This window comes from Juglans microcarpa x Juglans regia, chromosome 1D, assembly GCF_004785595.1.
Source record: "Juglans microcarpa x Juglans regia isolate MS1-56 chromosome 1D, Jm3101_v1.0, whole genome shotgun sequence".
NCBI lineage: Eukaryota > Viridiplantae > Streptophyta > Magnoliopsida > Fagales > Juglandaceae > Juglans > Juglans microcarpa x Juglans regia.
In genome coordinates, this window is record NC_054594.1 from 3025461 (window position 1) to 3052825 (window position 27365).

General features: G+C 38.2%; 2 protein-coding genes across 2 annotated transcripts in view; both read right to left on the reverse strand.

The window, feature by feature from the left end:
• Nucleotides 1-83: 83 nt before the first annotated feature.
• LOC121236578 (exocyst complex component SEC15B-like) lies at nucleotides 84-2836 on the reverse strand. The gene is given in 3 exon segments (XM_041133026.1): nucleotides 84-1663; nucleotides 1665-2419; nucleotides 2422-2836. Coding segments are annotated over 3 exon segments (2496 nt in total). The 5' UTR covers nucleotides 2789-2836; the 3' UTR covers nucleotides 84-289.
• Nucleotides 2837-14535: 11699 nt separating this feature from the next.
• The window catches only part of LOC121240545, a 38068-nt gene continuing 25238 nt past the window's right edge, over nucleotides 14536-27365 (reverse strand). Inside the window, 14 exon segments of the mRNA XM_041138005.1 lie at nucleotides 14536-14967; nucleotides 15659-15802; nucleotides 16454-16537; nucleotides 17046-17168; nucleotides 17273-17368; nucleotides 17444-17526; nucleotides 18531-18679; nucleotides 18766-18872; nucleotides 18972-19061; nucleotides 19166-19294; nucleotides 19463-19630; nucleotides 19758-19874; nucleotides 20295-20608; nucleotides 26962-27058. Of these exon segments, the coding sequence (XP_040993939.1) occupies nucleotides 14629-14967; nucleotides 15659-15802; nucleotides 16454-16537; nucleotides 17046-17168; nucleotides 17273-17368; nucleotides 17444-17526; nucleotides 18531-18679; nucleotides 18766-18872; nucleotides 18972-19061; nucleotides 19166-19294; nucleotides 19463-19630; nucleotides 19758-19874; nucleotides 20295-20608; nucleotides 26962-27058 (2040 nt within the window). The 3' untranslated portion in view covers nucleotides 14536-14628.

Below are 27365 nucleotides of genomic sequence, written 5' to 3' on the forward strand. Positions count from 1 at the left end.
CAATGATGGACTTGCATTTGCATTGAAAGATCAGACATAAGTACAAGTTAAAGTGAGACAAATCAAGTGACATGCCTTAAAAAAACTCAATAAACAACAAATATATAATCATGAAAGGGATACGTACAAGATAATTCAAGCAAATTTCCTGGGACAACCAGAGGACACCTATTGGCAGGCTTTATTCTCAAGCAAATGTTTGCAAAGAACCGCTATAAACAAATCCAAATGATAATCAGCACAAGTAAGAGAAGAAGATGAATGATTGTACATACAGTTAGGAATCCGATCAGCTAACATCCTTGAGTCTTTTTATCAAAGCGTCCAGAGACTTCTTTTTCGGGTTCTGCTTTGCTCCCCGTGTCCCAAAGGTTCCAAATAGCCTATCTGAGGAATCCCTCAACTTTTCTGAGATCGTCACGACTTTCCTGTAGTCCAAAGTATTGTAGCTCCTCTCTCTGATTACTGGATTCAGAAAATTCTTTGGATGATTACTCAGGAGCAAATTAATCAATTGCCTTGACTCTGCAAGTGACGTTTTCAACTGATTTGCATCCCCATCTGAAAAAATGGGAGCTTGATTGTCCGCAAACGACTCCAAAAACCGAATATCGACATCAATCCCCATGATCGCATTAACGTTAAACCTCTTAACCGAGTCACCAAGTAAAAAACCAACAATCTTCTCGGAGATGTGAGAAAGAACATCTTGTAAAACCCTTTTGAGGACCTGAGCCGGCAATATTTGTTGAGCAGTTGAAACTAGAGTTTCCAAATATATAATAACCTCATTCAAATATTCGTTCCCACTCTTTGGAGGCTCATCAGCCATCCAATTCACGTTCTCAATCAACGTCATGAACCCATCAACTTTGGCTTTCAGCAACCCAGAGAGCATGTCTTCCGCAGCATCACGGGCTCTGCTCAAAGGAAACTTTCTCCTACCCCTCTCGACCATTCTCAAGGGGATCCCCGATAGCTGAGCAGCATGACGAAAGATGAAACCACAAGCACGCTCCATGGCAACCATATTGGCTGCCATCTGCATCGCCTGCGACACCCCCTGCACAGACGTATTGATAAGCTGAAACAAAGCCTCATCCAGAACCTCGCTCAAGAGCCGATCTAAGTACTTCTTAACCGCATCATAAAAATCTAACTGTCCACCATACGACATGAAACTCACGGAATCCTCCACAAAGGACCTCGCAATTCGACAACAATCTGGCACTGTAGACGAAAACGGCGCCACATAAGGAAATGCCGGCACAATATCCGACGTTTGAAGCTGAAATGAAAGTACGTTCATAGAATACTCGTACTCCTTTTTCATTAACATCTGTTCAAACTTATCGGCCGCGAGGGCCTCAATAATCTGCCCCCGGCAATCCGACAACAACAGTTCATGGTATTTATCCCTATGTTTACTCAGCACGTCCAACAAAGCGTCCACCGGGTACCCGTACCTCCTCAAAGCCACTCCCAACAAGCTCACATAGTCCTTGATCAACAAAAAATGACTCGCGGTCTGCATCCTAGAGAACTGATCCTCCAAGACGGAACACATTTTACTGACGGCTGTCTCCCACAAGTTCTCGACCTCCAATTTCGAAATCAAACCCCCACCGGTCCTCAAAACCCGATCTTCCACGATAAAAAAACCCGGCGATCTGCGCGAAAAATGTTTGGTGGGATTCTAGAAATGGAGTCATGGACGATACCTGAAAGTCCGACGTCAATTGGAGCTTCCGGTTCTCGAAGTAGTACTGCGCGAACCAGTCCTCAAGTCCTAGAGTTTGGTTTATGTGATAAGCTCTGTACAGCGGTGTCAAATCGAAGCCGCTGTTACTGTCGTTGCTCAGTACATTGCGGTCGTTGTCGTCTTCCTCGTCCTCTTCTCGAAGAGCGTAAACACAGTCTCGGAGACTAAGACGGGTCTGTTCCTCCGCTTGGCGCTGCTTGATTCGGAGATCCTCTTCACGTTGGCGCGCCGAGGAGGCTTGGCCAATGGCTAATTGGCCTAGGTTCCGGCCCACTACGCGGATCTCGACCAGCCAATCACCGAAATCCTTGCTCACTTTCCTCTCAATGTGAGCCTGAATCTCGGGAATCTTCTTCTCCAGCATCCTCTTCAGCGTGGACGAATGCATTTTGTCCAAGAACTCGGTCTCGATGCAGTCCAAGCACTTCAACGCCATGTAAAGATTGTTGTTGGAAAGGTGATAGTTGGATCGGGAACAAACCTCGATCAGACGTATACATGTGGCGAGGGATTGCAGGGCAAGATAGACATTTTGGGAAACGACGCGGGCCTCGAGGAAGTCATCAAGGGAGGAGAGGAGTGGACCGGCGACGGACTGGAGGCTGGAGTTGGTGTCGGAGAGGGAGGGCTTGAGGGAATCGACGTCGGAGAGGAGGGGAGATCATCGACGGCGAGGATGAAGTCCTGGTAGTGAGCCCTGCAGACCTCCTCGATTTCGTACTCTTTAGATCGGGAGAAGTGACGGAGGTGGTGGAGCAGAGTCTCGGGCTTCCCAGACGAGAACGCCTTGCGAATGAAGGGGTCCAAGTCCTCGTTGTTGCAGATGGCCGAGGAGAGGAGAAGAAGCTCGAGCTCGTCGGCAGAGTCCGCACAGTCATCGGAGGCGGCAGCGGATCCGGCAGGGTCCACTAGTAGGCGTGGCTTCGTGGAGTGGTGCATTGTGACGTGCGTGGTGCTCGGAAGCGTATAATAGCATTTACAATCACTGTAATTTGCATGTTCATCATACTGACTGCATTTTAGCATATATATAAAATAATGTTTGTAATAATAATAAAACTAATATTAATTAAATATATTAATATTAATTAAATATATTTTAAATATAAAACTAATATTAATTAAATATATTTAATTAAATATATTAATATTAATTAAATATATTTTAAAATATAATAATAATAAAACTAATATTAATTAAATATATTTAATTAAATATATTAATATTAATTAAATATATTTTAAAACTAATATTAATTAAATATATTTAATTAAATATATTTTAAATATATTTTACATGTTTATTGAATATGATTAATTAACAAATAAAGACTTTTTTATAGAAAAATATACAAAATTAAAAAGATAAATGCCAAAACACCATAGGTGTATTATCCAATTTCCACTTAAGTAAACTTTATCGATTCATTGACTCAATGATTAATTAAGAGAAAATCTAGTTGCAAGTATATTTTCACACCAATATGCACATCAATACTAAGTGAAAAGGTAGACTTTAATGAAATAGTGTAGATTTAAAAATGAACATTTGATAAAATAGTCTACGTCAATATTAATACATAAATTGGTCTGTAAATCTGCTTATACGTAAAAGAGTTCTTAATTAAAGAACTAGTTTGCTATTATTGTAAGTGAAATAATAAATACATATTTAATTATGAATAAATTTATGAATTATTTTAATATATCTTAAATATTAAAAAAAAATGGATGTTAGAAATCTAGAGGACGACTGGATTTTGTGTGTTTCTGGTGTCCAACCAAATAAAGTGCATATTCCTATTTATATTTATAGGATTAATTATTATTGCATGTATTTTGTGTGTACAGAGTCCAGACTACAGAGCGGTTGGTGTCAGCTTAGTTGGGTTTGGGCTTTTTTGAGAGCATGTGATGTTGTCTTCCCATCCCCCTTTTGATGTGGCCGAATTAACTCAATTCCCTCGACATCATAAGACGTCGTTGTCACTCGACATCTTTTACCAGCCTGAGGCTATCTTAGGCCAACTCTCTAGAAAAAAAAAACATTAGTGTACAAAAAAGTGATTGACACGTAAACTTGTCCAAAAATGAAAATCATTAACTTCGGTCTTATTTGGATTAAAATTTCGTATCAATTCATCTTATTTTATTATTATAATTTTTTTAAATTTTTATATAAAATATAATAAATAATTTAATTTTTTTAAATATCAAAATAATAATAATATTAAAAATAATATTTTATTATATTATTTACAAACCATCTCAACTAATCTCTAAATTGAGAGGAAATATATACTGCAGAAGTAGTAGTGATTTCTACTGTCTTGTACAAATCTCATTAGGTTTTTACTTTTCACAAAATTGTTCTTTCAATTTTGATAATTAGCTCTCTCAGTCTAATCTAAATGTCGATGAAAATAAAAATGCATCAAGAAGGGATAGGTATAGGATTCCACATTCCCATCAAAGGAAATCCAGATTCTCGAGAACAACTAGCTTCATACAAGTTTGTATGCCCTCCAAACGAACCAATATAACTTCATACAAGTTTCAAATCCTAATCTTGTGGTAACTTAAAAATATAGATAAAGGAAGTCTTAAATTACCAAGAGAACATGGGGGAAAATATAGAAATCAAATCCTATCCTAACACTATGTCACACTTCTTTGTTTGTTAAAAGAGAAATTGTAGGAAAGAACAAGGAAAAACCCAATTCAAGGTTGGGGACCTCCAGAAAAAGTGAGAGAAAGAGAATTGTAATACTTGATAATTCGTCAAATAAACTCCAATTACATAGCTATGCCCTTATATACTCGGGCAAGAAATAACAAACATAACAAACTCTGACATGTTTCTATAACACTGGTGGAAAATAAAAGTATAAATATTGTCTTAATAGTAATGGGCCTAACATTATAATTATTCTAAGGGGCCAACAAAAGCCCTAACCCAACTCATCAATCGATGATATGAGCCCTGCACTGGTCTCGCCCAAGCTCACAGTCTCCAAGCCTACTAGGTCCAGCCCACGATCCACAGCTTTCAATCAAAAGTGACCCCTGATACTCAGTTTCCCTAATTTCATCTCATTCCTCATTTCCTATCTTCCCCTTCTCTACCGTCGTTGTGCCTCTTCCTTGGTAAGAGCCGACGGTGTGACAATTCCCACCATTTTTTAAAGCACCTTGCCCATGAGATGTGGGAAGGATGCTTTGAGGGAATGATAATAATCATGTTGCGTCGTCTGGGCTCTGTCCCTACCATCACACTAGGAATTCCACTGACGGTCGATTGCCTTTCTTCATTCTTCTGCTTAAGATTTCTTCCGGTTCAAGTTTTAAAACCCCCATGGTGTCAATGTCAAATTAAGTCAAAGTTCTGTATGAATGGCGGAATCAATTGGCCTTGTGATCTCGGTTTATTATATAAATTGTACAAGAGTTCTATACATGGAAGGAAATAAGTATATGTTAATTCTATCCATATACAATCTGTCAAATATTATGCTAATTGTACAGAAGAGTAAATCAAAGAAACTAATATGGAAACAAATATGCATTGACAGCCCCCCACAAATTGATACGGGTTAATCAACAAGCATCGATTTACTACTTAGGAAGCAATGTCTATGACGAGTGAGAGCTTTGGTGAAGATATCAGCAATTTGTAGTTCAACGAAAATATGGGAAAGAGTGATAACACAAGCTTCAAAGGCTTCATGGATAGAGTGACAGCCGACTTCAATATGCTTTGTGCACTCATGATAGATAGGATTGGCTGTGATTTTGAATAGCACTTGTATTATCGGCGTGTAAAAGTGTAGGATCGTCTCAGAGAAGTCTAACTCAGCAAGCAAACCTCAAAGGCAAATAATTTCGGAACAAGCAAGAGACATTGCTCAGTACTCAAATTCTATAGATGACTTAGAAACTCTGTCTTGCTTCTTACTTTTCCAGGAGATCAACGCATCACCTAAGAACACGCATCAACCAGTGATGGAGCGACGTGTATCATCACAACCAGCCCAATCAGCATCGCAATAAGTAGCAAGACGAGGAGAATTGCCTGCAGGAAAGAATAAGCTATGGGCAGAAGTGCCCTGAACATAACGGATAATTCTACAGACAGCAACCAAATGAAAATGATGAGGGGTCTGAAGAAACTGGCTAACTTGTTGTACAGTAAAAGAATTGTCCAGTCTAGTAATGGTGCGATAGACAAGACTACCTACCAACTTTCGGTATAAACTGGGATCATCAAATAGGTCACCCTCCTCTTTGCGGAGCTTGATGTTTAATTCCATGGGAGTATCGATAAAAGTAGCCTCCTGTAGTCCAGTTGTAGCCACCAAGTCACTAACATACTTATGTTGATTGAGTAAAATACTCAAAGGATTACGATGCACCTCAAGACCAAGAAAGTATGTGAAAGACACATTTCATATGAAAAGATTCTGAGAGATGAGTCTAGAGCTGGACAAGTAAGCAGAATCGGAACTAGTGATCACAATATCATCAACATAAACTAAAAGAACAACAATACTCATGTCTGATTTTTGAAGAAACAATGAAGTGTTGTACTTGCTCTGCTTGAATGAAAATTGTAGTAAAGTGGTGCAAAATTTATAAAACCAGGCCCTCGATGCTTGTTTGAGACCATAAAGAAAGCGACAAAGTTTACACACATGTGATATCAGAGAGGGAAACAATCCCAGTGGTGGCTTCATATAAATACACTTTTTAAGATCCCCATGAAGAAAAATATTCTTGACATCCATCTGATGTAGTGGCTAATCATTGGAAGTAACAAGAGCTACAATCGTACGAACAGTGGTCATCTTAGCCACAAGAGCAAATGTCCCTTCATAATTGACACTATATTCCTGATTATTCCCAAGTACAACAAGCCGAGCTTTATAACGATCTAAACTCTCATCAGATCGAACCTTGACGGAGTACCCATTTGCAAGCAAGGGGGACTATGGTTGAAGAACAAGTTGCAATGTCCCAGGTGTGATTGGCCTCTAGAGCGGCAATTTCTTCATACATAGCTTGTCGCCAACAATCATGCTTAACAGCATGTAAGTAGTATGTGGGAATATCAAAATTGGACAATGCAGCAGTAAGAGCTGAAATAGAGTGGTCAAAAGAAAATCCATACATATCCAGAGGTACAGACACTCGAGGAGAGCGACATACCAAGGGCTCTGGAGGTGCTGCAACTAATTGGTTTTGGAGCACGGTAAGATCAGATATCAGGTGAGCCACCGGAAGAGACTATGGGCGGGAGCGTCTTGTATACACAATACTTGGTTTAAATTGAGAGCTGATTTGATGAAGATCTAAGAACTACTGCTCAAAGGAGGGAAGGATCACAGTAGAAGAAGAGGGCACAGAGGACACAGGAACAAAATGTTGATTTTAAAAGAAAATAACATTCTTAGAAATGCGTGTATGATGTAAAATAGAATCATAGCAAACAAATCCATTTTGACACACATTATATCTCAAGAATGCACATCTAACAAATTGAGTAGATAATTTATGTCGCTTATGAGGAGGTAAATGGACAAAACATAGACAACCAAAGATACGGAGATTATCACAACTAGGTTGTTTAGCAAACAAGCGAAAATAGGGAGACTCCATGTGTAAGACTTGGGAAGATAAACAATTAATCAAGTGAGTATAAGTTTTCAGTGCCTCGACCCAGAACATGGATGGAATATAGGATTCTAACAAGAGAGTATGTACCACATCAAAAAGATGACGATTTTTGCATTCGGCTACTCCATTCTGTTGGGGAATAACGGGACATGAACGTTGATGAATAATGCCTTTAGAAGTCAAGAATGCTTGAAACTCAATAAACAAATATTCACCACCAGAATCTATGCGTAAAGTCTTAATAGTCGCAGAAAAATATACACTAAAAACTCAATAAAAGTACGAAAAACCTCAGATTTAGAGTGAAGAAAATAAGCCCAAGTGAATCTGCTATGATCATCAATAAAAGTCACATAGTATTTAAATTTTTCATGTGAACTAGCCGGGGAATATCCCCAAACATAACTATGGATAAGATCAAAGTAGTGAGAATCTCTACTAGCATGCAAAGGAAATGGAAGAGTTTTGCTTTTACAAAGTTTGCAAGAATCATACTCAAGAGATAAAGAATACAGTTCTTTATTACTAAGAAAACCAGAATGCAATACATGAGATAAGATCTGAGTATTGGGATGGCCTAAACGACGATGCCACACCATACTCAGATCAGGAACATTACAAGCAAAAGACTTAATAGAAGAAACTGGAGAAAGTGTTGGAACATGTAAAAATAGTGGAAACAAGCGCCCCACTTTAGGTCCCTTCGCGATCGGCTCCCCCGTTACCTAGTCATGCACAACACAACCATCACCAGAAAAATTAACAGCACAATTGTTATCAACTAATTGACCAATAGAAACAAGATTCATGGAAAGTTGAGGAGCAAGAAACACATCAATAAATTTAGAAAAAACATCTTCGACAGCAACTATTGGCAAAGAACTGCCATTGGCAGTCTGAATGGCAAATTGACCAACATAGCGCTGAACATGACACAGAGCAATGAGAGTATTCGTCATGTGATTAGAAGCCCCTGAGTCTACGTACCAGAGTCTATTAGAATTTTAACCTTGAAACCCCATTGCAAATAATGCCAAAATTAGCATCCGTTGCATCATTTCTGGTGTGCAATAATTTGCCACAGGAGGTGCAAGATCAGAGGAAGCACCTGAAGAAGAGCCATGTGCTACAAAAGTTGTTGCGGGAGGTACAATAACATAAGTCTGAAATACTTGGGTCTGACGATTTTGGTGGCAGATACGACATTCTTTGATAATGTGACCCTTCTTACAATAAGAACAATATTTTTTTAGGACAATTGGCAGCAATATGCCCATATTCCTTGCAGCAGAAAGACTACAAATTTTTAAAATGCATAGGTGATCCTTGTCCTTGGGCAACATAAGCCACAGTTGCCGTCCCGAAACTATCATGAGATTGCTCCAGAATAGCTTGAGTACGAAGACGTTCTTCGCGAAGTAACTCACCAAAACAAATATCAAGAGAAGGAACGAGAGATCTGTTTAGTAGAGAGGAGCGAACAGATTCATATTCCGAGCGTAGTTTCATAAGAAACTGATCACGCCGGCTAGTCTCGTGAAGAGTCTGAATAGTCGAAAGAGCGGCAACAGGAACATCCGCTGTAACCAAATCAGTATATTCATGCCAAATAGTCAGAAATGCCGAGGAGTAATCTTGGATGGAAAGACTATCATGTTGAAACATGACAATCGCATGTTCTAACTAAAAGTGACAAGCGTCATTAACTTGATGATAAACCTTCTTCAAGTAATTCCACATGAATTTAGAGGAGCAATGAGTCCACAAGTTGGTAACAATATGTGGCTCCACCGAACTAAGAAGCCAAGACATAATCCAAGCATCAAGTACAACCCATGAAGGAGAAGCCCCGAGATGTTTGGATATATCAATAGTGGATGTTTGGGCGACATCCGTGCCATCAATATGACCCCAAAGATCTTTTCTCTTGAGGAAAAATTCAAACAGAAATGCCCAAGTAAAGTAATTTGTGCCCGTAAACCTGATACACACAGGTACTGAGTCCATCTCAAATAAATAAATTCTGGCATAAAGCAAATCAACAAGAAAAAAATTCAAATGAGGTACACTGGTTAGCAATAGAAACCGAGAGACACACAGAGAATTGCCGAGATTACCACGAAGACAAATAAAATTGCCAAAAAAACAATTACCACATAAAAGTGCCAAAAATTACCAAGACCAATACAAGTCTACAATGATATGAAGGCACAACCCAGAAAACAGAGATGCCAAGATGCCCAACCCAGAATTTTCGAGATGCCGAGACATGAACAAAGGCTACCAAAATTTATCACACTAGGGACAGAAGGTGCCAACAGCACCAACCTAGAAAATAGAGACAAAAAAAAAAAAAAAATACTTGCACATCAGGTTCACTGAGAACAATCCAGAAGGCACTAACAGACAAACCGAGGAGAAGAGAAAAAGAAAAATTAAGCGAGCGAGACAGTACAAAACACATCAAAATATGAGACCGAGAGGGAAAAAAAAAATCAAGCGACTCTTGATACTATGTCAAATTAAGTTAAAGTTCTATATGAATGGCCGAATCAATTGGCCTTGTGATCTTAGTTTATTATATAAATTGTACAAGAGTTTTATATATAGAAAGAAATAAGTATATGCTAGTTTTATCCTTATACAAACTGTCAAATATTATGCTAATTGTACAAAAGAGTAAATCAAGGAAATAAATAAGAAAACAAATATGGACAGCAAAGTTGTCCATTGACAGTCAACTGGAGGAAAAGTTGGAATCACAGGAACGTTGCTTCCCAGCTTGGCCTTCAGTTGAGATACATGGAATACCGAATGGATTTGAGCTGAGGGGAAGGGGGTAGTTGTTGACAATAGGCCACAACCCCGACCTTCTGTAGAATCTGAAAAGGTCCATAAAACTTTGGAGACAGTTTGAGATTGCTGCTTCCAGTTACTGATGACTACATGTATGGTTGTAATATTTGGTATACCCAACTTCCAACTTCAAAATTCCTTTCTTTCGGTTCAGATCTGCATATTTTTTCATTTTGTCCTGAGCTCAGTATAGATTGTGCTTAATCAATTGTAAGATAGCATCTCGAGTCTTTAGATTAGCATTCATGGCCTCCACAATAGAAGTGTATGGTGCGTAGGTCATTAGCTAAAGGGGAGGATAGCCATATAAAGCCTCGAAAGGGATGATCTTTGTTGATGCATGCTAGATGGTGTTGTACAACCACTCAGCCAAAGAAATCCAATTAGCCCAATCCTTAGGTCTGTCCCCACTGAAACACCTAAGATAGTTATCCACACATTTGTTCACAACCTCTATATGGCCATCTATTTGTGGGTGATAGGTCGTGCTAAAGGCCAACTATATACCTTGGCTTTTGAATATTCCTACCAAAACTTACCAGTAAAAGTATGGTCCCTGTCTGAGATGATGGAGAAGAGCATGCCGTGGAGTTTAAAAATACTTTGGATGAAGAGTTGTGCTACTGTAGAGGCAGTGTATGGGTGTGTAAAGGGGGCAAAGTGGTTGTACTTGGTTAATTTGTCAATCACTACCCAAATGCAATCAAATCCCTTGGATCTGGGCAGTCCTCCCACAAAGTCCATGGTTATAGAGAGTATGGCTTGTTGGGTATATGTAGTGGCTGTAGGAGGCCACTTGGTAGAGTTTGGTCAGCCTTGTTTCTCTAACAGGTGTCACAATTTCGAATAGATACCTTGAAATCCTTGATAAAAGAAATCATGCCTTACCATATGTGTAGGATCTTATCATACCCAGAATGGTCCCCTAAGGGGCTGCTGTGTAATAGCTGCAGTAATTTCTGCTTGAACTATGGGTCATCCACATACACTCTTTTTGTATAGCAATAAACCTTCATTGATCTCATAAGGGTGGTTTAATTCTCCACTCTCCACCTTCTGGATTATTTCTTGTACCTTGTTGTCAATTCTGTATCCCCACTTTAGTTCCTCCAACCACATAATAATGGGTAAGAAAATAGTAGTTAAGGTCACCTCTTCCTCCTCAAACTGTCTAGAAAGGGCATATGCTTCTCTATTCTCTTTACCCTTCTTGTATTCTATTATAAAGTCATATCCAAGCAATCTAGCTACCTATTTTTGTTGTGTGGGTGTTCCAACCCTTTGATCTAATAGGAACCTTAAACATTGGTAATGTCTTTACTGTAAAGAGCCTACCAATAAGATAAGGCTTCCATTTCTGTACTACTGAAATCAGTGCAAATAATTTATTCTTAAAGTTGAGAGATGTTGAGTCCTCCCTTTCACAGCTTGGCTATAGTAAGAAACATGTCTCCCTTGCTGCATCAATATAGCTCCCACTGCTATCCCGGAAGCATCACATTCAATAGTAAACCTTTGATTAAAATCTGGTAGTGTCAGAATGAGGAGTTCAGTTAAGGCCTTTTTTAGCTGCTAAAAGGCCTCTTGAGCTTCTTTACTCCATTTAAACTGCCATTTTTTAGGAGCTGAGTTAAGGAAGCAACTATTCCCCCATAACCTCTAATAAATCTTCGATAATATCCTGTTAGTCACCTAAGGGATCTCAAGGATGCTAGTTCTGGCCATTCTATCATGGCCCTTAATTTTTCAAGATCGGCTCTAACTCTTTCAGGCGATATCAAGTGCCCTAGGTAAGCAACCTCTTTGCATCCAAAGTTGCATTTGGACTACTTGGCATAGAGTTGATGATGCCTTAGTGTGTCTAGGGTCACTGTTAGGTGTTGTAAATGCTCATTCTTGCTTCTGCTATATACCAGAATATCGTCGAAGAAAGCCAGCACAAACTTCCTTAAGTAGGGCCTGAATATCTCATTCATTAAACTCTTAAATGTGGATGGGGCATTTGTTAGCCCAAAGGGCATAATATGAAACTCGTAATGTCCTTTATGTGTTGTTAGCCCAAAGGGCATAATAAGAAACTCGTAATGTCCTTTATGTGTTCTAAATGCAGTCTTGAGAATATCCTGGGGTTTCACCCTGTTTGGGTGATATTCGAACCTTAAGTCTAGCTTAGAAAAGTACTCAGACCCATGTAACTAACTCATCTAGCAGTTCTTCCACTATAGGAATGTGGTATTTATTTTTTAGAGTTACTGCATTTAGGGCTCGGTAGTCTATACACATCCTCCAAAACCCGTCAGCCTTCCTCATAAGTAGCACTGGGGAAGAATAAGGGTTTTGGCTTAGCCTAACCACCCGTCTCTAGTAATTGCTTAACTATTCTCTCAATCTCATCTTTCTTAAAGTAAGGATATCTGTAAGGCCTAACAGACACTGGTTTGGCATCAGGCATCAGTGTGATAGTATGATCATGGCTCCTGCACGGGGGTAACCCTCTAGGTTCCTAAAAAATATCTGTGTACTGCTTTAGCAACCCCAAAATGACTAGATTTGTCTCTTTGTTGCTTGTATGTTTTGTTGTTTCAATAAATTGCAGGAGGAGGCCCTTCTATTCCAACTTGTTAAATTGATTGAGGGTGCCCTCTTCAATCAACTTAGCTGAAGATTCTGTTAACTCTCTCCTCACTGCTTTGTACCCCTACTTCTTCAATTAAAAACAACCTTGGATCTAACACTTGTCTCGTGTTCCAACAGGCATCACAATAGTAACACAACCCTTTCTCTTTATGATCCTTCATCTAATTCTAGTTAATTTTTTGCACAGGCATCACTCCCTTTTGTGGTATCTTATTCATTGTTCCGACATTTGTAGGGGGTTTTTTAAGGATTCTTGGTTCTCCTGAGTAGAGTATTGCCTTCATGCCTCTTCTACTAACTCCAATGTTTTCTTTCTACAGTTTGGCCAAGCCTAGATTAAAATACTAGAACTGAACATACGTACAAGAATCCTAATGTCATCTCTGAGACCACTTAAGAAACAACTAAGCTTGTAAGTATTCAAAATAAGCCCCTTAGCCCATTGGACAGTGTTTCAAAACTAGACTTATATTCCTCGACTGACCCCATTTGTTTCAACCTAATAAGAGCCTCCATGGGATCATTGTAAGCATTGGGCCCAAATCTCACCAGCAAAGCCCTCACAAAGGATCCAGACTCCTCTAGATCATGATACCACACTAATGCCTTCCCTTCCATATGGAAGGAGGCAAGTCTCAACCTCTGTTGTGGTAATGTGTTGCAGTAAGAGAAAAAGTGATTTACCTTATGCAACCATCCAATTGGATCTTCACCATAGAAGGTCGAAAAACCCAATCTCACATATTTGTTTTGCACCTCTACAGTTCGCTCACCCCATCACCATTCCCCCTATTGTTTATGGAAGTTTGATTCCCCATACTGATTATGTTGATTTTGCTTTCGCAGTTCCAGTGTAAAAACTACTAGCTGATGCAATAACCCATTTGACTGACGTTTGAGAGCCATCATCTCGATTTCTAATTACTTGAATTTCGACTCAGTGGCTTGTTTGAAGGAGTTGAGCCCCTCCTAGACTTGATTTAGACGCGTCCCTTCCGCCATGACCTCTCTAATACCAGATTGTCACATTTCTCTATTTGTTAAAGAGAAATTGTAGGAAAGAATAAGGAAAAACCCAAGTGGAGGTTGGGGACCTCTAGAAAAAGAGAGAGAGAATTGTAATACTTGATAATTCGTCAGATAACCTCCAATTACACAGCTATGCCCCTATATACTCGGGCAAGAAATAACAAGCATAACAAACTCTGACATATTTCTTAAAAACTGATGGAGAATAAAAGAAAGCAGAAATATTGTCTTAATAGTACTAGGCCTAACATTGTAATTATTCTAAGGGGCCAACAGAAGCCCTAACCCAACTCGTCAACTGATGATCTGAGCGTCTCACCCAAGCCCAGAGTCTTCAAGCCCTCTAGGTCTAGCCCACGATCCACAACCTTCAATCAAAATTGACCCCCGATACTCAGTTGCCCTAATTCAATCTCCTTCCCCATTACCTCTCTTCTCCTTCTCTTATTGACGCTGTGCCTCTTCTCTGGTAAGGGCCGGCGGTGTGACACACTAAGAGGAAACTAAATCCTAGAATTATTAGGAAACCAAAAAATAGATACTAGGAAAACCCAGAAATAAACTCAAATTGCAAGGAATCCTGGTTAACTTGTCCTACATCGCATCATCAAAAATAAAAATAATAAAATCCATGCACACTACGGCTACAAAGCTATACAAAAGTAGTTTATTCATTGTTCTTGTTTGTCAAGAAAACTCAACAAAAATCCACTCACAATCCGTCGTGCTACAGGATTTGGAATACCTCGACATAATCGCCCATCAATGTATGCCAGCATGCCTGACAACACAAACTTGCCAACTTCCCATTTCCATAGGAATTTTACCTTCTGGGGGTCATCTTCAGTGGGTTTTGCAGGCACTATTTCTTTATGATTGTCACCGTCTGATTCTCTTTTCCATTTGATGTTTGCCATAAACTTATTTGCTTGCTTTCTCAACATGCGGATTGCAAAACTCACAAATAGGTGTTCACACAATGTCAGCACAGTCGGTCCAATTTTCCATTCCTGTGGCAAAGATTTCCTTGCTTAAGTATTTAAAATGGATGTCAGCATGAACGTATGTGCGCATTGATCACAAGCAGGATGAATGAGTTTGAATACTAATTATAAATTAAAATCTACTGGCCAGGCAAAAAGAGTGAGAAAGAAGGTAATTAATATAAATGCATAGAAAAATGTTAAGGACACCAACATTGATCCCAAAAGTGAAACTTCTGTTACAGGTTTACACTTTCTCCTCTCTCAAGTTTTGGCTCAGAAACCTAAGGTTTGTCCGGCCACCACAAAATGAACCATATATGATGATTATCAGGAAATTCATGCTCCTACCAAGGTTTGTGAAGATCGTTTGGATATAGAAACTATCTCATCTTATCATTACAACTTTCTCAAATTTCCACACAAATCTAAATAAACAATTAACTTTTTTAAATCCTAAAACAATAATAATATTAAAAAATAATATTCTAACAATATTTTATTCAACTCATCTAAAACCATCTCATCTCACTATCTAAACGAACCCTAAAGTACTTTTAAGAGAATTTTTAAAGATGCCAGTACGGTACATGCCTAAACTACCAAAGTTTCACTTAACAGCCTAATTTGAAACGTAAGTTGTAATTTGTGCCCTTGCTAAAATCTAACTACCAAGAAAAAACAGGAAACAGAGGCACACATGAATGGATGCAATTACCCTTTCTCCTCGAGTATGGTGCAAGGGGTGAGAAGTAGTTGAAGAATCTCCTTTTAACAATGCCTTGCTCATAAGGAATGCTTTCACACGGTCCACGATCTCCTCAATGAGCGAACTGTTTGGGGGTAGGTTTTTCAGGAAAACCTGGACACATGATACAATATGATCAGGAACCATGAACTTTAAGCAAATCAAATCTTTCATAATTAGGCATGCCAGGCATGTCTTTTAGTATTAGATTGACCCAATGTACAAGAATAAATAGAAAATGTAAATTCTTTATGATCCAGAATCTTCAGATCTACAGTGCTTGGTCTCCACAAAGAAGCATTGCCCTTGGTATTGAGTTGGTGATAAGCAGACTCAAACTGCTGCATCTTCCACAGGGTAAACCACCACCTCCCAGGCCCCGATTAATTTTACCATAGAGGCCAACGATAGACAATAACTCTCTGGGCAGAGTTACAATATGAACACCAACACCCCCACCTGGAGCCAACGACCCACTAAGACTAGCGTATCTACAATTACATCCCCGAGCAGCAGTTGAACGGGGAAATGAATAGTTCATTATCTAATGGAATTTTCCGTTCCAATACTCCATTGAGAGTTACCAATATTTATCAAATTTGTTCCTAGAACTGGAAGGGATGTTATTGGTGATATCGGTTGAAGGAAACGGAGCCTAACTGCGAGCATTTTATAGGACAGTCATTACAAGATCAAGGTTTCATTTGAAAAATTGATAGCATTTTTATGCAGCCTCGTAAATATTTTCCCCCTTCAATAAATTACCTGATTGTCAATGACTCTGACTCTAAGATATTCTTGTCTATACAGAGTATCCAACATAGCTTGCAGGTATCCTTCAATATATAGCTGCAGTAATCAAAACAACCAATCAGTAATTGATTTCAGAAATAAAGACTTATAAAAAGTCAAAGAGACCTAGCTTCTTGTAGATACTTAACATATACATATAACGTATACACTACAAAATTAATTTTCAATTATGTTGCAAGAGTGGAAATGTGCATTAATATTTTACCCTTAAAAGCTGGCTCATTATAGTGTGCTTGGTGATTGGCGCCCCATGGTCTTTCGTTAGAAATATCATTAAAAATTCAGAAGGCTGGCTAGTTTACTGACTTAGTTGGTACAACATGTTACCAGCAAAGAAGAATATGTAAACTAAACGTGGCACTAAAGCATCAATAGGATACGGAGGGGTTATGCAACATAAATGAATATATAATTAAAACAAGAGAGCAACACACTATCACAAAAACTTTCCTGCCACCTAGATTAATGAAAAAAGGTGCACCCCAAAGAAATAGAAACAATTCCCACTAATTATGTCACGTGATATATGTTAAACAGATTTTACCTCATCAACCCCAGGACTGCGATCAAGTTTGATCTTTCGATCTGGACCACCTTCCATCAAAGCAGTTCCTAAAAATGATGGCTCCATAGCCAATTTCAATATTCCTTGATGAAAGCCACTTACCTTCAAAATAACCATGGGCAGCCAGAAAGGCAATGTAAGCAAGCTAATCAAAATATTGCAAAATGCTTATTGTGGTACTCAATAGTGGAGAAGATTAATTGCACCATTCCATTAAAACCACTTGTTTGTGCTCCACTCAGAACGGAGTCTGATATTTCAGTTACAGCAGCAAAGAGTACATTAGATCCCGCTGTTCTCAACTGCAGACAATACATTGATAGTTTTTGTGAGTGCAGAGTCAACAATATCTGATAATTAAATAATATCGAACTTACAGTTTTTTCTAGATCACCAAAGTAGCGTTTTGTCCCAGAGAACCCTTTACCATCAATACACGTACGGATGAGTTTAAATGTACCTGTCCCCAATAGCCAAAGCAGCAGAGAGATATTACAACCAGACCTTCCCAAGTAAGAAAACATAGAAGTCATGAACGAAGTGTTAGTGTTTGAAATGAGCATCTAAAGAAATTACGTGGCATATCATGTTCAAGTGCACATATTTAGTAAACAGCTATGTCAAAATGACCTGGATATAAACTTAATGTTAGCAACAGGACAATCTTATAAAAAAAGACGTAGGTAAAAGGACAATACATTTTGAAGTAATATTTCTCAAAGATCTAAGAAAAAAGCACATAACTGGATGCTCACTAAAATCATTAATTATTCAGGCATAATCGAAGTCCCACTTGATGTGCAACCTCTAAAGATAAAAAAACTCGGTACTTACTGTCTTCATTCATTTATAGCATGGATACTTCTAGGGGGGACTCGTTGTATCAGAAACAATTTATTTCAGATACTTCCTCATATACAACTGGTAATTCATAAACTAGTCCCAATCACTGAATAACATCTTTGAGCACGGAAATGTATCTGATACTCCTTGGATACTCTCGTACGAGTCTCAGATACATCTTCACCAATCCGATATTATCTTTTCCAAAAGTATAGAATTGAAATATATTTATAAATGATAACATAGGAACTGTAGGAAGGGACTATGTCAGATGTTTAAACTAAAATATGATTTACAATTGAATACACGATTATTTTACTCCACATTACCAAAGATATCCATCAATTTAACAAAGTTGATGATTTCTAAGTTATATATTTTTCCTAAGTATTTCTAAGTAATATATTAGTGGATCCCTATCAAAGCATATCCCACTTTTGGAGAAGAAGTTCCAGCGACATATTTGAATTTATATCCATGCTTCCTAGCAGCTCAGAATATCCAAACTTATTGATACGGCTTAAATATTCATTATTAAGAAAAGGGGAACTTAACAATACTAGATTACTTACCAAAACAGAATAAGGATGAGCGAGTGAAAAAAGAGTGGAGAAATGGTACCTAAAGTTAAACCTGGAAGATTCATCAACCGACGGGAAGGATCAAAGAAAACATCAAGAGAGGATGAAGCCAAATCATCAAATATAGAGACAAAACCCGGTGGAAGCAATGGGCTTCCTTTTGCAATATAGATGGCCCTCATGACATACCTGGATGATCAAATCAATTTTCATTAATGGCTTAATACGGAAAACACTGAAGGAAAAAAAAAAGGTACAATGAATAATAGGCTTACCATGAATAATGTTGTGCACATCTAATACATAATTCACGCATCGTTATCAGAGCATGGGTAACCAGGACTCCATTGAGCTCGACAACCTTATTTTTTATGGGAGGCACCTAAAGAAGTTGAAAAATGTGGGGGGATCTCAAATGAAGAAAGAATGCGCTTATAAAAGGACAGCAAAGAAATGAATCAAGAATTTAAGCGTGACCTACCTTTACCACACTATGCAGTAAGGACCTTAAAGTCTCCTGGGCTGAGCTATAGCTAGAGAATGATTCCCCAGGAAGAAAATTTGCAAAAATCTACAAAAACAGATACAGAGACAGGTGAGATTCCAAATACTTTAACAATATGGAGTATAGACTCAAAATCAGAGTCATGAAGCTAATAAGAAAAAGCATCACACCTTGATTGGATGGATCTCAAAATGGTTAAAGTAAAACTGCCGGCTATGAGAAGTAGAGTCACTAAGAGATGTTCTCCAAAATGGGACAATTCTCATTAATGTCTCCTCATCAAGGTTCAAATCAACTGGCTGTGTAGGACCAAGTCAGAAAATCAGAGCTAGAACAGCCAAATATAAATGTTATATCAAATCTTTTTCATAGCATTGACAGTGACGATGTGTCAGAAGCATATTATTAATTTTCCTACAAGTGAGAAAAAACAAAAGAAGGGTCAGACATGCACTGCCAGATTTTACCTGCAAAACTATAGATGAGTATTTTACTTGTATAACATTGGAACTTGCAGAAAGCAGCACAAAATCAACTCTTAGTACACAATCATTTGGGCTGCTATTGTCCAACTGATGCCTACGAAGCATTGCTGCAAAAGGAGCTCCTACCCACTTCTCCTCTAAAGCCAATGACTGGATTGAATACAAGGCACTTTTAATACAATAATTTGATGGAAATACTTACCCAAGAACATAAAACTTTACAGAGTATGAAATAATAGGCCTCGTAGGGAAGATATCAAGCATATGGACTCATTACCTGTAAACTGATCTGGTTATATTTGTACCGATCAGTATATGCAGAATCCAAATTGATATTCCCAAGCCTCGCAATTATGATCGGGGAATAAACTGGCAACTCACTCTCGTCTCCATCCTTCAGAGAAACATAGAATTTTAAATCAAAACTATAAATACAAATAAAAAAAAATTATAAAAACTCAAAGTTGAAAGTTGTTCATTGAAAATGAAATTATGCCATTGGATCCTGTACTCAGCACAACAATAAAGCATATTCAAAGGCAAAGTCCTATCTGCTATGGCCTTAAAGTGATATGATCAAAATTATTGAAGCAACCTGAATGCTATTGTATGGGCTGGTGCACATTTTCTAAATTATCTCGAGCTATCCATTTAGTCATTTATAGTAGAGAACTGTGTGACTAAAGTATCAACCTCTCAGGTCTCGGCAGTAGTTTATATATAAATGTATATGTGATCATCTATGCCCAAAACATTTGGGTGGGTGTGGGGGGGAAGAATTGATACACTATCTATAACAGAGAATTGGGCTTACCTGCTTTCCACGTTCTAGTAGGTGAATTGCGAAATGGGAAACTCTTAGTTGAATCTTTGTGCATGATTGAAACACTGCCTCTCCCTTGTGACTACCGGAGATAGAGATTCGTAAAACCCGTGTGGGACCATCTGCATATACTTCGTACCCCACTTCCACCCTCTCCACACCATTAAATTCACCAAACTTGTTCCTCTGGTCCCCAGAACTTTTATCAAAAAATAAATTAGATGCCAATCCTCTTTGCTGCCTAAATTTGTAGAAAGGCTTCCATGGGCGTACCTTAGCCAAATTAATCTCACGCACAACAATATCTGCAAGAATATCAGATGTCATATTTACTTTTATAATCCATATAGCCAGTAATTTATCGAACCTGCAATCTGATTATACAAGTGATACACGTTTATGTTTCATGCACACTTCTAAATGTGTTGTGCCATGTCACTCATGGCAAGGTTCATGGAAGTATCACAAAAAACACCTTATGATTCATCAACATGTCCCACAAAATAAAGGAAGGTGGTCTTGTTGGGTGGGAATTTTCAAGGATAAGCCATCTAGTATATTTTCACATTGGTTTCATACTCTTAAACTTTTTTTGACAAGTAAAGATTTTAGGCTTGTTAATTAAAAAATGAAAAATAAAATTAAGCAATCACAGAAAACACCAAGACTTGAGTGGTTCGGCTTAAAAAGCCTACATTCACAATAAAGAAATTCACTAAAACCATAAGACAAATAGGATTTTTTACCAAAAGAAACTAACTCCCTAACCCGTGACATATCTAATAAAAAGAACACCCTGTTTCTTATTTGCTGCGGCCCTCTATTCACTTGTGGCTTTCTCAAACCTAAGCCCTCTCTTTTCACTTGTGCAGAATGAACAAGAAGCCTCTTCTCATATATTTTCTAATAAAGTCCCCAACTACCAGATATATAGAACACCAAATTCACTCTCAAATCTCTCTTTTTGATACGGTCTTTCCTCAATCTTGTGCATGCCTTCAACCAATGGCCCATCATGTCTATATATATTGTTGGCTAAAGAAAGAACACGAATTGTTGCTAAAAACCCTATTTTATCTAGGTCTTTTGCTTGGCAAATTGGTGAATTAAATGCACTTGAAGTTGTGCATGTTAATGACAAAGAAAGGAAGGCAAACCCATAGAGAAATAATGAGAGATTAGAATGTCATGTGATTTTTAAAAAAAAAAAAATTATGAGATCTTATCCACCTTGGCTTGAATTCCATCAAATCCGACCATATGAATCTTCTCCAAACTCTCCCCGAAAACCCATTAGGCTATCACAAACCATTGGCCTATTTGGATAGTGAGATGAGATTAGATGAGTTGAGATGGTTTGTGAATAGTAGTGAGATTATTAGTTGAAATTAGATGAGATGAGATGAGATGAGGTGAGGTGAGGTGAGGTCACCTCTGTATCCAAATGGGCCCTGAATACCAACCAAGTACAAGTAATGCTTGAACTAAAGGCCAAGAACCCCTAAAGATAGTACAATGGCTGAACATGTCAATGTACTATCCGAAGAAAGTAGAGGCCATCAACCATGTTACATTCCATCAAAACCAATGAGTCTTTGCAAACCCTGATAACTCCACCTTCACTAGATTACCAATAACCAATGGGTGTAAAAAATCAAATATGATACATGCCGAATATCACTCGAGTCCCAACAATCCTGTCACAAATCCCTAAGCGGATTGCAGCAATCCAAACAACCTTACTAGTCATTTCGTCGTATGTCAAAGCTGAACTACCATTGATCGACTCAGGCAATAAACCAGTCTTTTTCAAATACACATAATGTACAAACTGAATCAAGGACCCATATAGCTAAAGTGACCTCTAGACATGTTGAATCCAGGAGGATCTTTAAACCATCAGAACTTACTTTGACAAGACTAGCTACACTAGCGGAACTCCTTTCCTATTTTTTAACTTCAGCACTCAACCTTATGATGATCAAATTTGCAACAATAGTAACACTTCCTTGTTAGAAAGACTTTTGTTTGAGCCTCCACTAGAGGAATTCTCAACAAATAAACCCTCAATCTGATTATCACTACTTTTCCCACATAATTTTTTTCCCAACTCCTTAGAATTCAAAGTAGACTTAACATCCCTAAGGACATGATATCCCTATCATACCTCATCAAATTAACAAAATTATCTAAAGGGTCAGGTAGAGAACATCACAAAATTAAGGCATCATCCTCATCATCAAGCTTAATATCAAATTCCTCAAAACTCATTTTTTTTTTAAATGTATTAATATCAATAGGCGTAACCAAGTACACAGGGTGTATACAAGAGAAAACACCTAGCCCATAATAGAGAGCCCCTAATGAACATCACCCGAGAGGGAGAAATTAGAAACCTATCCAATATACACCCCCGATTGGAACAAAACATGCCTCCCCAAAGCAAAGCAAATCATTGTAACTACCCCAACCCCTTGTTTCCCACAAGACTAATACTCTACCCGAATGATCCTACGAGGACAGAGAAAGGCTTCATATTCCTACCCTCCCTCTAGTCCTCCCTCGACTTGTACTACCTTAGTTTGCAATGTCGTTGATTGCCCAAGAAAGGCACTTTAACTCCTGGCACTTCTTAATTTTGACTTCGTTTCAAGCGAGTGACCCGCCTCAATTGCAGTGAGTATTGAGTAGTGCTATGAATTGGTCGTCAAATCCTCCACATGTAATCCCCACACACCGTTGTATCTCGTTAACCTTTTGCAAAACACAATCCGATGATGTACCAACTATATTGTTTATCGGAGGAAGAGATACCAGGGGAACAACATCTTCCTCAAACACAGCTCCCAATTGTACACCAGGCCCAAAACATTCCTCCTCACAAGGCACCAACGACAAACCCATATTCCCCCCCCCCCACCCCCACCACCACCACCTTCATTCAAATCCCGTACCTCCTCAACAGCTCCATTGTTGTTGTCACAAGAAGTCTAAATAGACACCAACAAATTGGTATCTTGCAGCATTGGAGGTTTTGGGTTGGCAGCAAGGCTTGGCAGTACATCAAGTTCCTTCACCTCCGGGTGGGTGCCATCGTTTCGTCGACAAGAACATTGATTGGAGGTGCGCCACCCCCTAGCAACCCTTTCTGTGCAACTTCGACGGACCCTACATCTCCCTCATACCTCGGCCTTACATCATTTTCCTTCAACTCCGGCGTGGGTGCCATAGTTTCTTCAGGTAGAACACTGACCAAGGCCCAAGGGTGTAACACCAACTATCAGCCTTTTGTGTCCCCTGTGGCAGAGGGCATTCCATTTCAGTCTTCTCTACGCCGATACCCGACGTAGAACGCACTTCAAATGACCCAGTTTTCCTTTTGACCTGCCACACTCTCCTAGATCTGGTTATAGGGACTGGGCCGAAATCAATTTTCCGTTTTCCTTTATCTGATTTTAAAAGACTCAGGCCTATCGAGCTCGTTTCTTACAACCATGTTGCCTCCAGATGAAAGCAAGTCTATTTTCGTAGACAAAAAAGTGACCGCTGCCTTCAACTCGACAAGCTGGGTTTCCATCTCCTTTAGTGTACTGTGAACCTCTTTTTTAGCCATACTGCCATACTCCTCTTTTTCAAAGGAGTTAGACTCCTGCTGGTTTTTCATTGAACTCATAATAATAGTTTTTCATCGAAATGCTCAAAGAAGGTGTACATTCCTGCATCTTAACTCTCAAACTTTTTGAAACTCTAGACTGTTTCTTTGTCAGCTACTTCTCACAAAACTCCACATGAAAGACACAACAGAAATGCACCACGCAGTTTCTCTTCAAGTTCTACTAGATCTTCTTTTGCAATGTTAAGCCCGCCTTATCGTCTAAAACCATTGCCAAAACTTATTGTTGCAGCAAAGCATGCATCTTGATGCACCATAAGCTAAAACTATTCTAACCATCAAACTTTTCTAATTCTACTTTGCAGTAGCCATCCCACAAAAGAAGCCTACACTCTGATACCAGTTTGTTGGGATAAATAGAGATATTAAGTTAGTCAAGAAATAGAAAAAGAAGAACAAAACTCAGCAATCACAAAACCACCAAGATTTAAGTGGTTCGACTTAAAAAGCCTACATCCACTAACGGAAATGATCAGAAAGAAAATCACCAGAGGCACCGTGAATAGAAATAAAATCACTCAACCCGATGCCCCAATTTCTACTAAAAGTGAAAATTTCTATAATTTTCTCCAATTCATGAGATATCTAAAGAACAAGAACATCCTTTTTTCATTTTTTGACGAGAAAAAAATACCTTGTTCAACACTGCAACACTATCTTTATCATGCGGGCTTGTTGATCTCTTAAACTAGAAGTCTCCTTTCTCTTTTCTCTAGAGTATTGACTTCACTGAATTGATTTGAGTATCAAATGTATATAACACCAAAGCCACACCCAAATCTCGACACACTCAAATCTCTCTTTGCTATGCTATCTTTTCTCAATCTTATGCAAACCTTCAATTAAAGGCCCATCATGTCTATATATATTGTTGGTTGAAGAAAAGAAGACCAACTTGCGGCCAAAAGAACCTATTTCGGCTAGGTCTTTTATTTTGTATATATGAATGACAATGAGGTATTGCAGCATGATGTACTATACCAATATTCATGCACTCTCATCCCTAATTCAAACCAAATGTCACTAAAACCAGAGCAGTCTCACATATGGCACCAACAATGATACTTCATTCAACCCCAAGGTACAAAAGATCAAATTATGGAATGTTGACAATTTAGAAATATTACCAGTTTTTCATATGTAAAGGTTTGATTAATCAAGACCTTTTCAGTTTTCACATATGTATGTAGATGTGATGCCGAAAAGGGTAATCGGCCTTCTAGCTTTTTGGCGAGGCATCCGGGGCAACCCTCAGATTGCAACAGTGTGGAAGATGGTCTCAATTTGTCTATGGTGGTGTATTTGGAAGGAGAGGAATGCAAGAAGATTTAAAGATCGAGAGCGTTCAATGGATGAGCTTAGAAGTTTATTTTTCAGTATTTTACTCCATTGGTCGATTGTAATTGATTTTAACGGCATGTCCTTTCATGACTTCCTTGTATCGTTAAACTCGCATGCATAGGCGACGCTCTTGTATGTCTCGTATACTCAGGCCATTGTCTATTTTATGCTAAATAAAATTTTGTTTACCGATAAAATAAAACATATGTGTGCTCGAGTAGCATACCTAAGTCCATAGATAGGGCCACAACAAATGGTCAAAAAATTACCTTGGTCCATTTTGATGCATAAAAAACAGCATTAACCCTTGGTATAATAGCCTCTAGACCATAGAGCACTGCTAAGTGATCACTTTTGCATGGAAACTACATTTGGAAATTGAGCACCTAGGTGCCATGAAAATCAAACGAAATAAATTTCTCTAGATTTCCAAATTTGCAAAAAATGTCATATCATACCAGAAAAATTCCTAAACTTTAACAAAGAAAGCCAAACCTGAAGTTGAACTATTTACATACACCCAATGCTTGATCTGGACATCGGTGAAATTTTATTTCCAGACAGTGGCATTAGAAAATCCTGCTATTAGATTTGTAGTGGTAGTAAAATGGCATGGCAAGATTACTACAAGAAGTGGCCAGAACAGCATAGACCATGACAACAAACTTGACTCCATTCAACAGTTATCTTCCAAGAGATATGAATCTTTATAAGCTTCATCTCAAAGTTGAATACCAGAGAGAAAATACAAATAGTGGGACTTAGGTGTTAAAAAACTCTCAAGAATCAATGATAGAAAAAAATTGAGCTTCTCTTCAGTACCCTTTTTTTCTTTTAACAAAACAAAAATATCACTTCACAAACGGGTGTAAGTAAAGCAGTAATACTATTGCAATTTAAGATAAACAAAAAGAATTTGACTAGTTTAATTTTCCAATTGTCTATTATATCGAGCCATTACTCTGTTTCTTTGTATTGTATCGGCATTAGTCCAATCCATTGTATTGTATACGGCATTAGTCGATCCTTTGTAGAGACATACTCTTATCTACGAAACCAAAGAGATTAAAACTATATTGATACACAGAAAATGTTGCATTTCAGCATCTACACGTATACACAAAACACAGAACTCTGACATCACACCACCTCCGACATCATTAAAGATTGAGGCCCAGATTTTGAAGAAAAGATTATCCATATATCGTAGTATTCTACCTGATATATGCACAACCGTGAGATGGAAAACTACTTGCCTGTTAAAAATGAAAAACAGATCAAGCTTTTTTTTTTCTTTTAAAATAATTAACTCAAATTGATTCTGCAAAGGAGATGAGCAATGCTGAGAGCTGAGAATCTCCTAAACGAGTCACATATATGTATCATATTTTATTAAAAGTTGCCTATACTTTTAGGTAACACAAGCACGCAATGCTAAGATGGATAGCCCAAGTAGCATGATATGAAGATGTTTCAGAAATCCAAGGTGACGTATCTCTCCGCCATGTTGATTGTGGACACCAAAGAATCATTCTAAACTTCATTCTCAACCAAATTATCATGAATAATTTTCTTAAGAAAAGGTCATGAGAGAACCAAATTGATAGGAATAAAGTTAACAACATATAAGAGCTCGATGATTACCACCGATTTGGACAACCAGTTTATGTGGAAGAGTCAAATCATCCCAGACATAATTCACACTATGGCCGGGTTCTAGAACCTCTGTCTCTATTGAGTCCTGCAAAATTTTCAAGTGAAAATAAGAATAAAAAAGGTAAATTACACCAATCTCTCTCAAGCTACCACCCAATTTGCAATTACCCTCAAACTATCAATTTTATCAATAACCCCCTCAAACTTCCAAAACATTGTAATCTACCCCCAGCAAAAAATTGGACACAAACACCCTTGATAAAAGGATTACAATAGCTAAAAATAAAAACAATAATAAAAGAATTTGAATCAAAGTTAAAAAAATTCAATAATCTTTTTTTAAAAAAAAAAAAAAAAACTTAAAAAAAAACTTCTTTTAAAAGCTTTCTTCA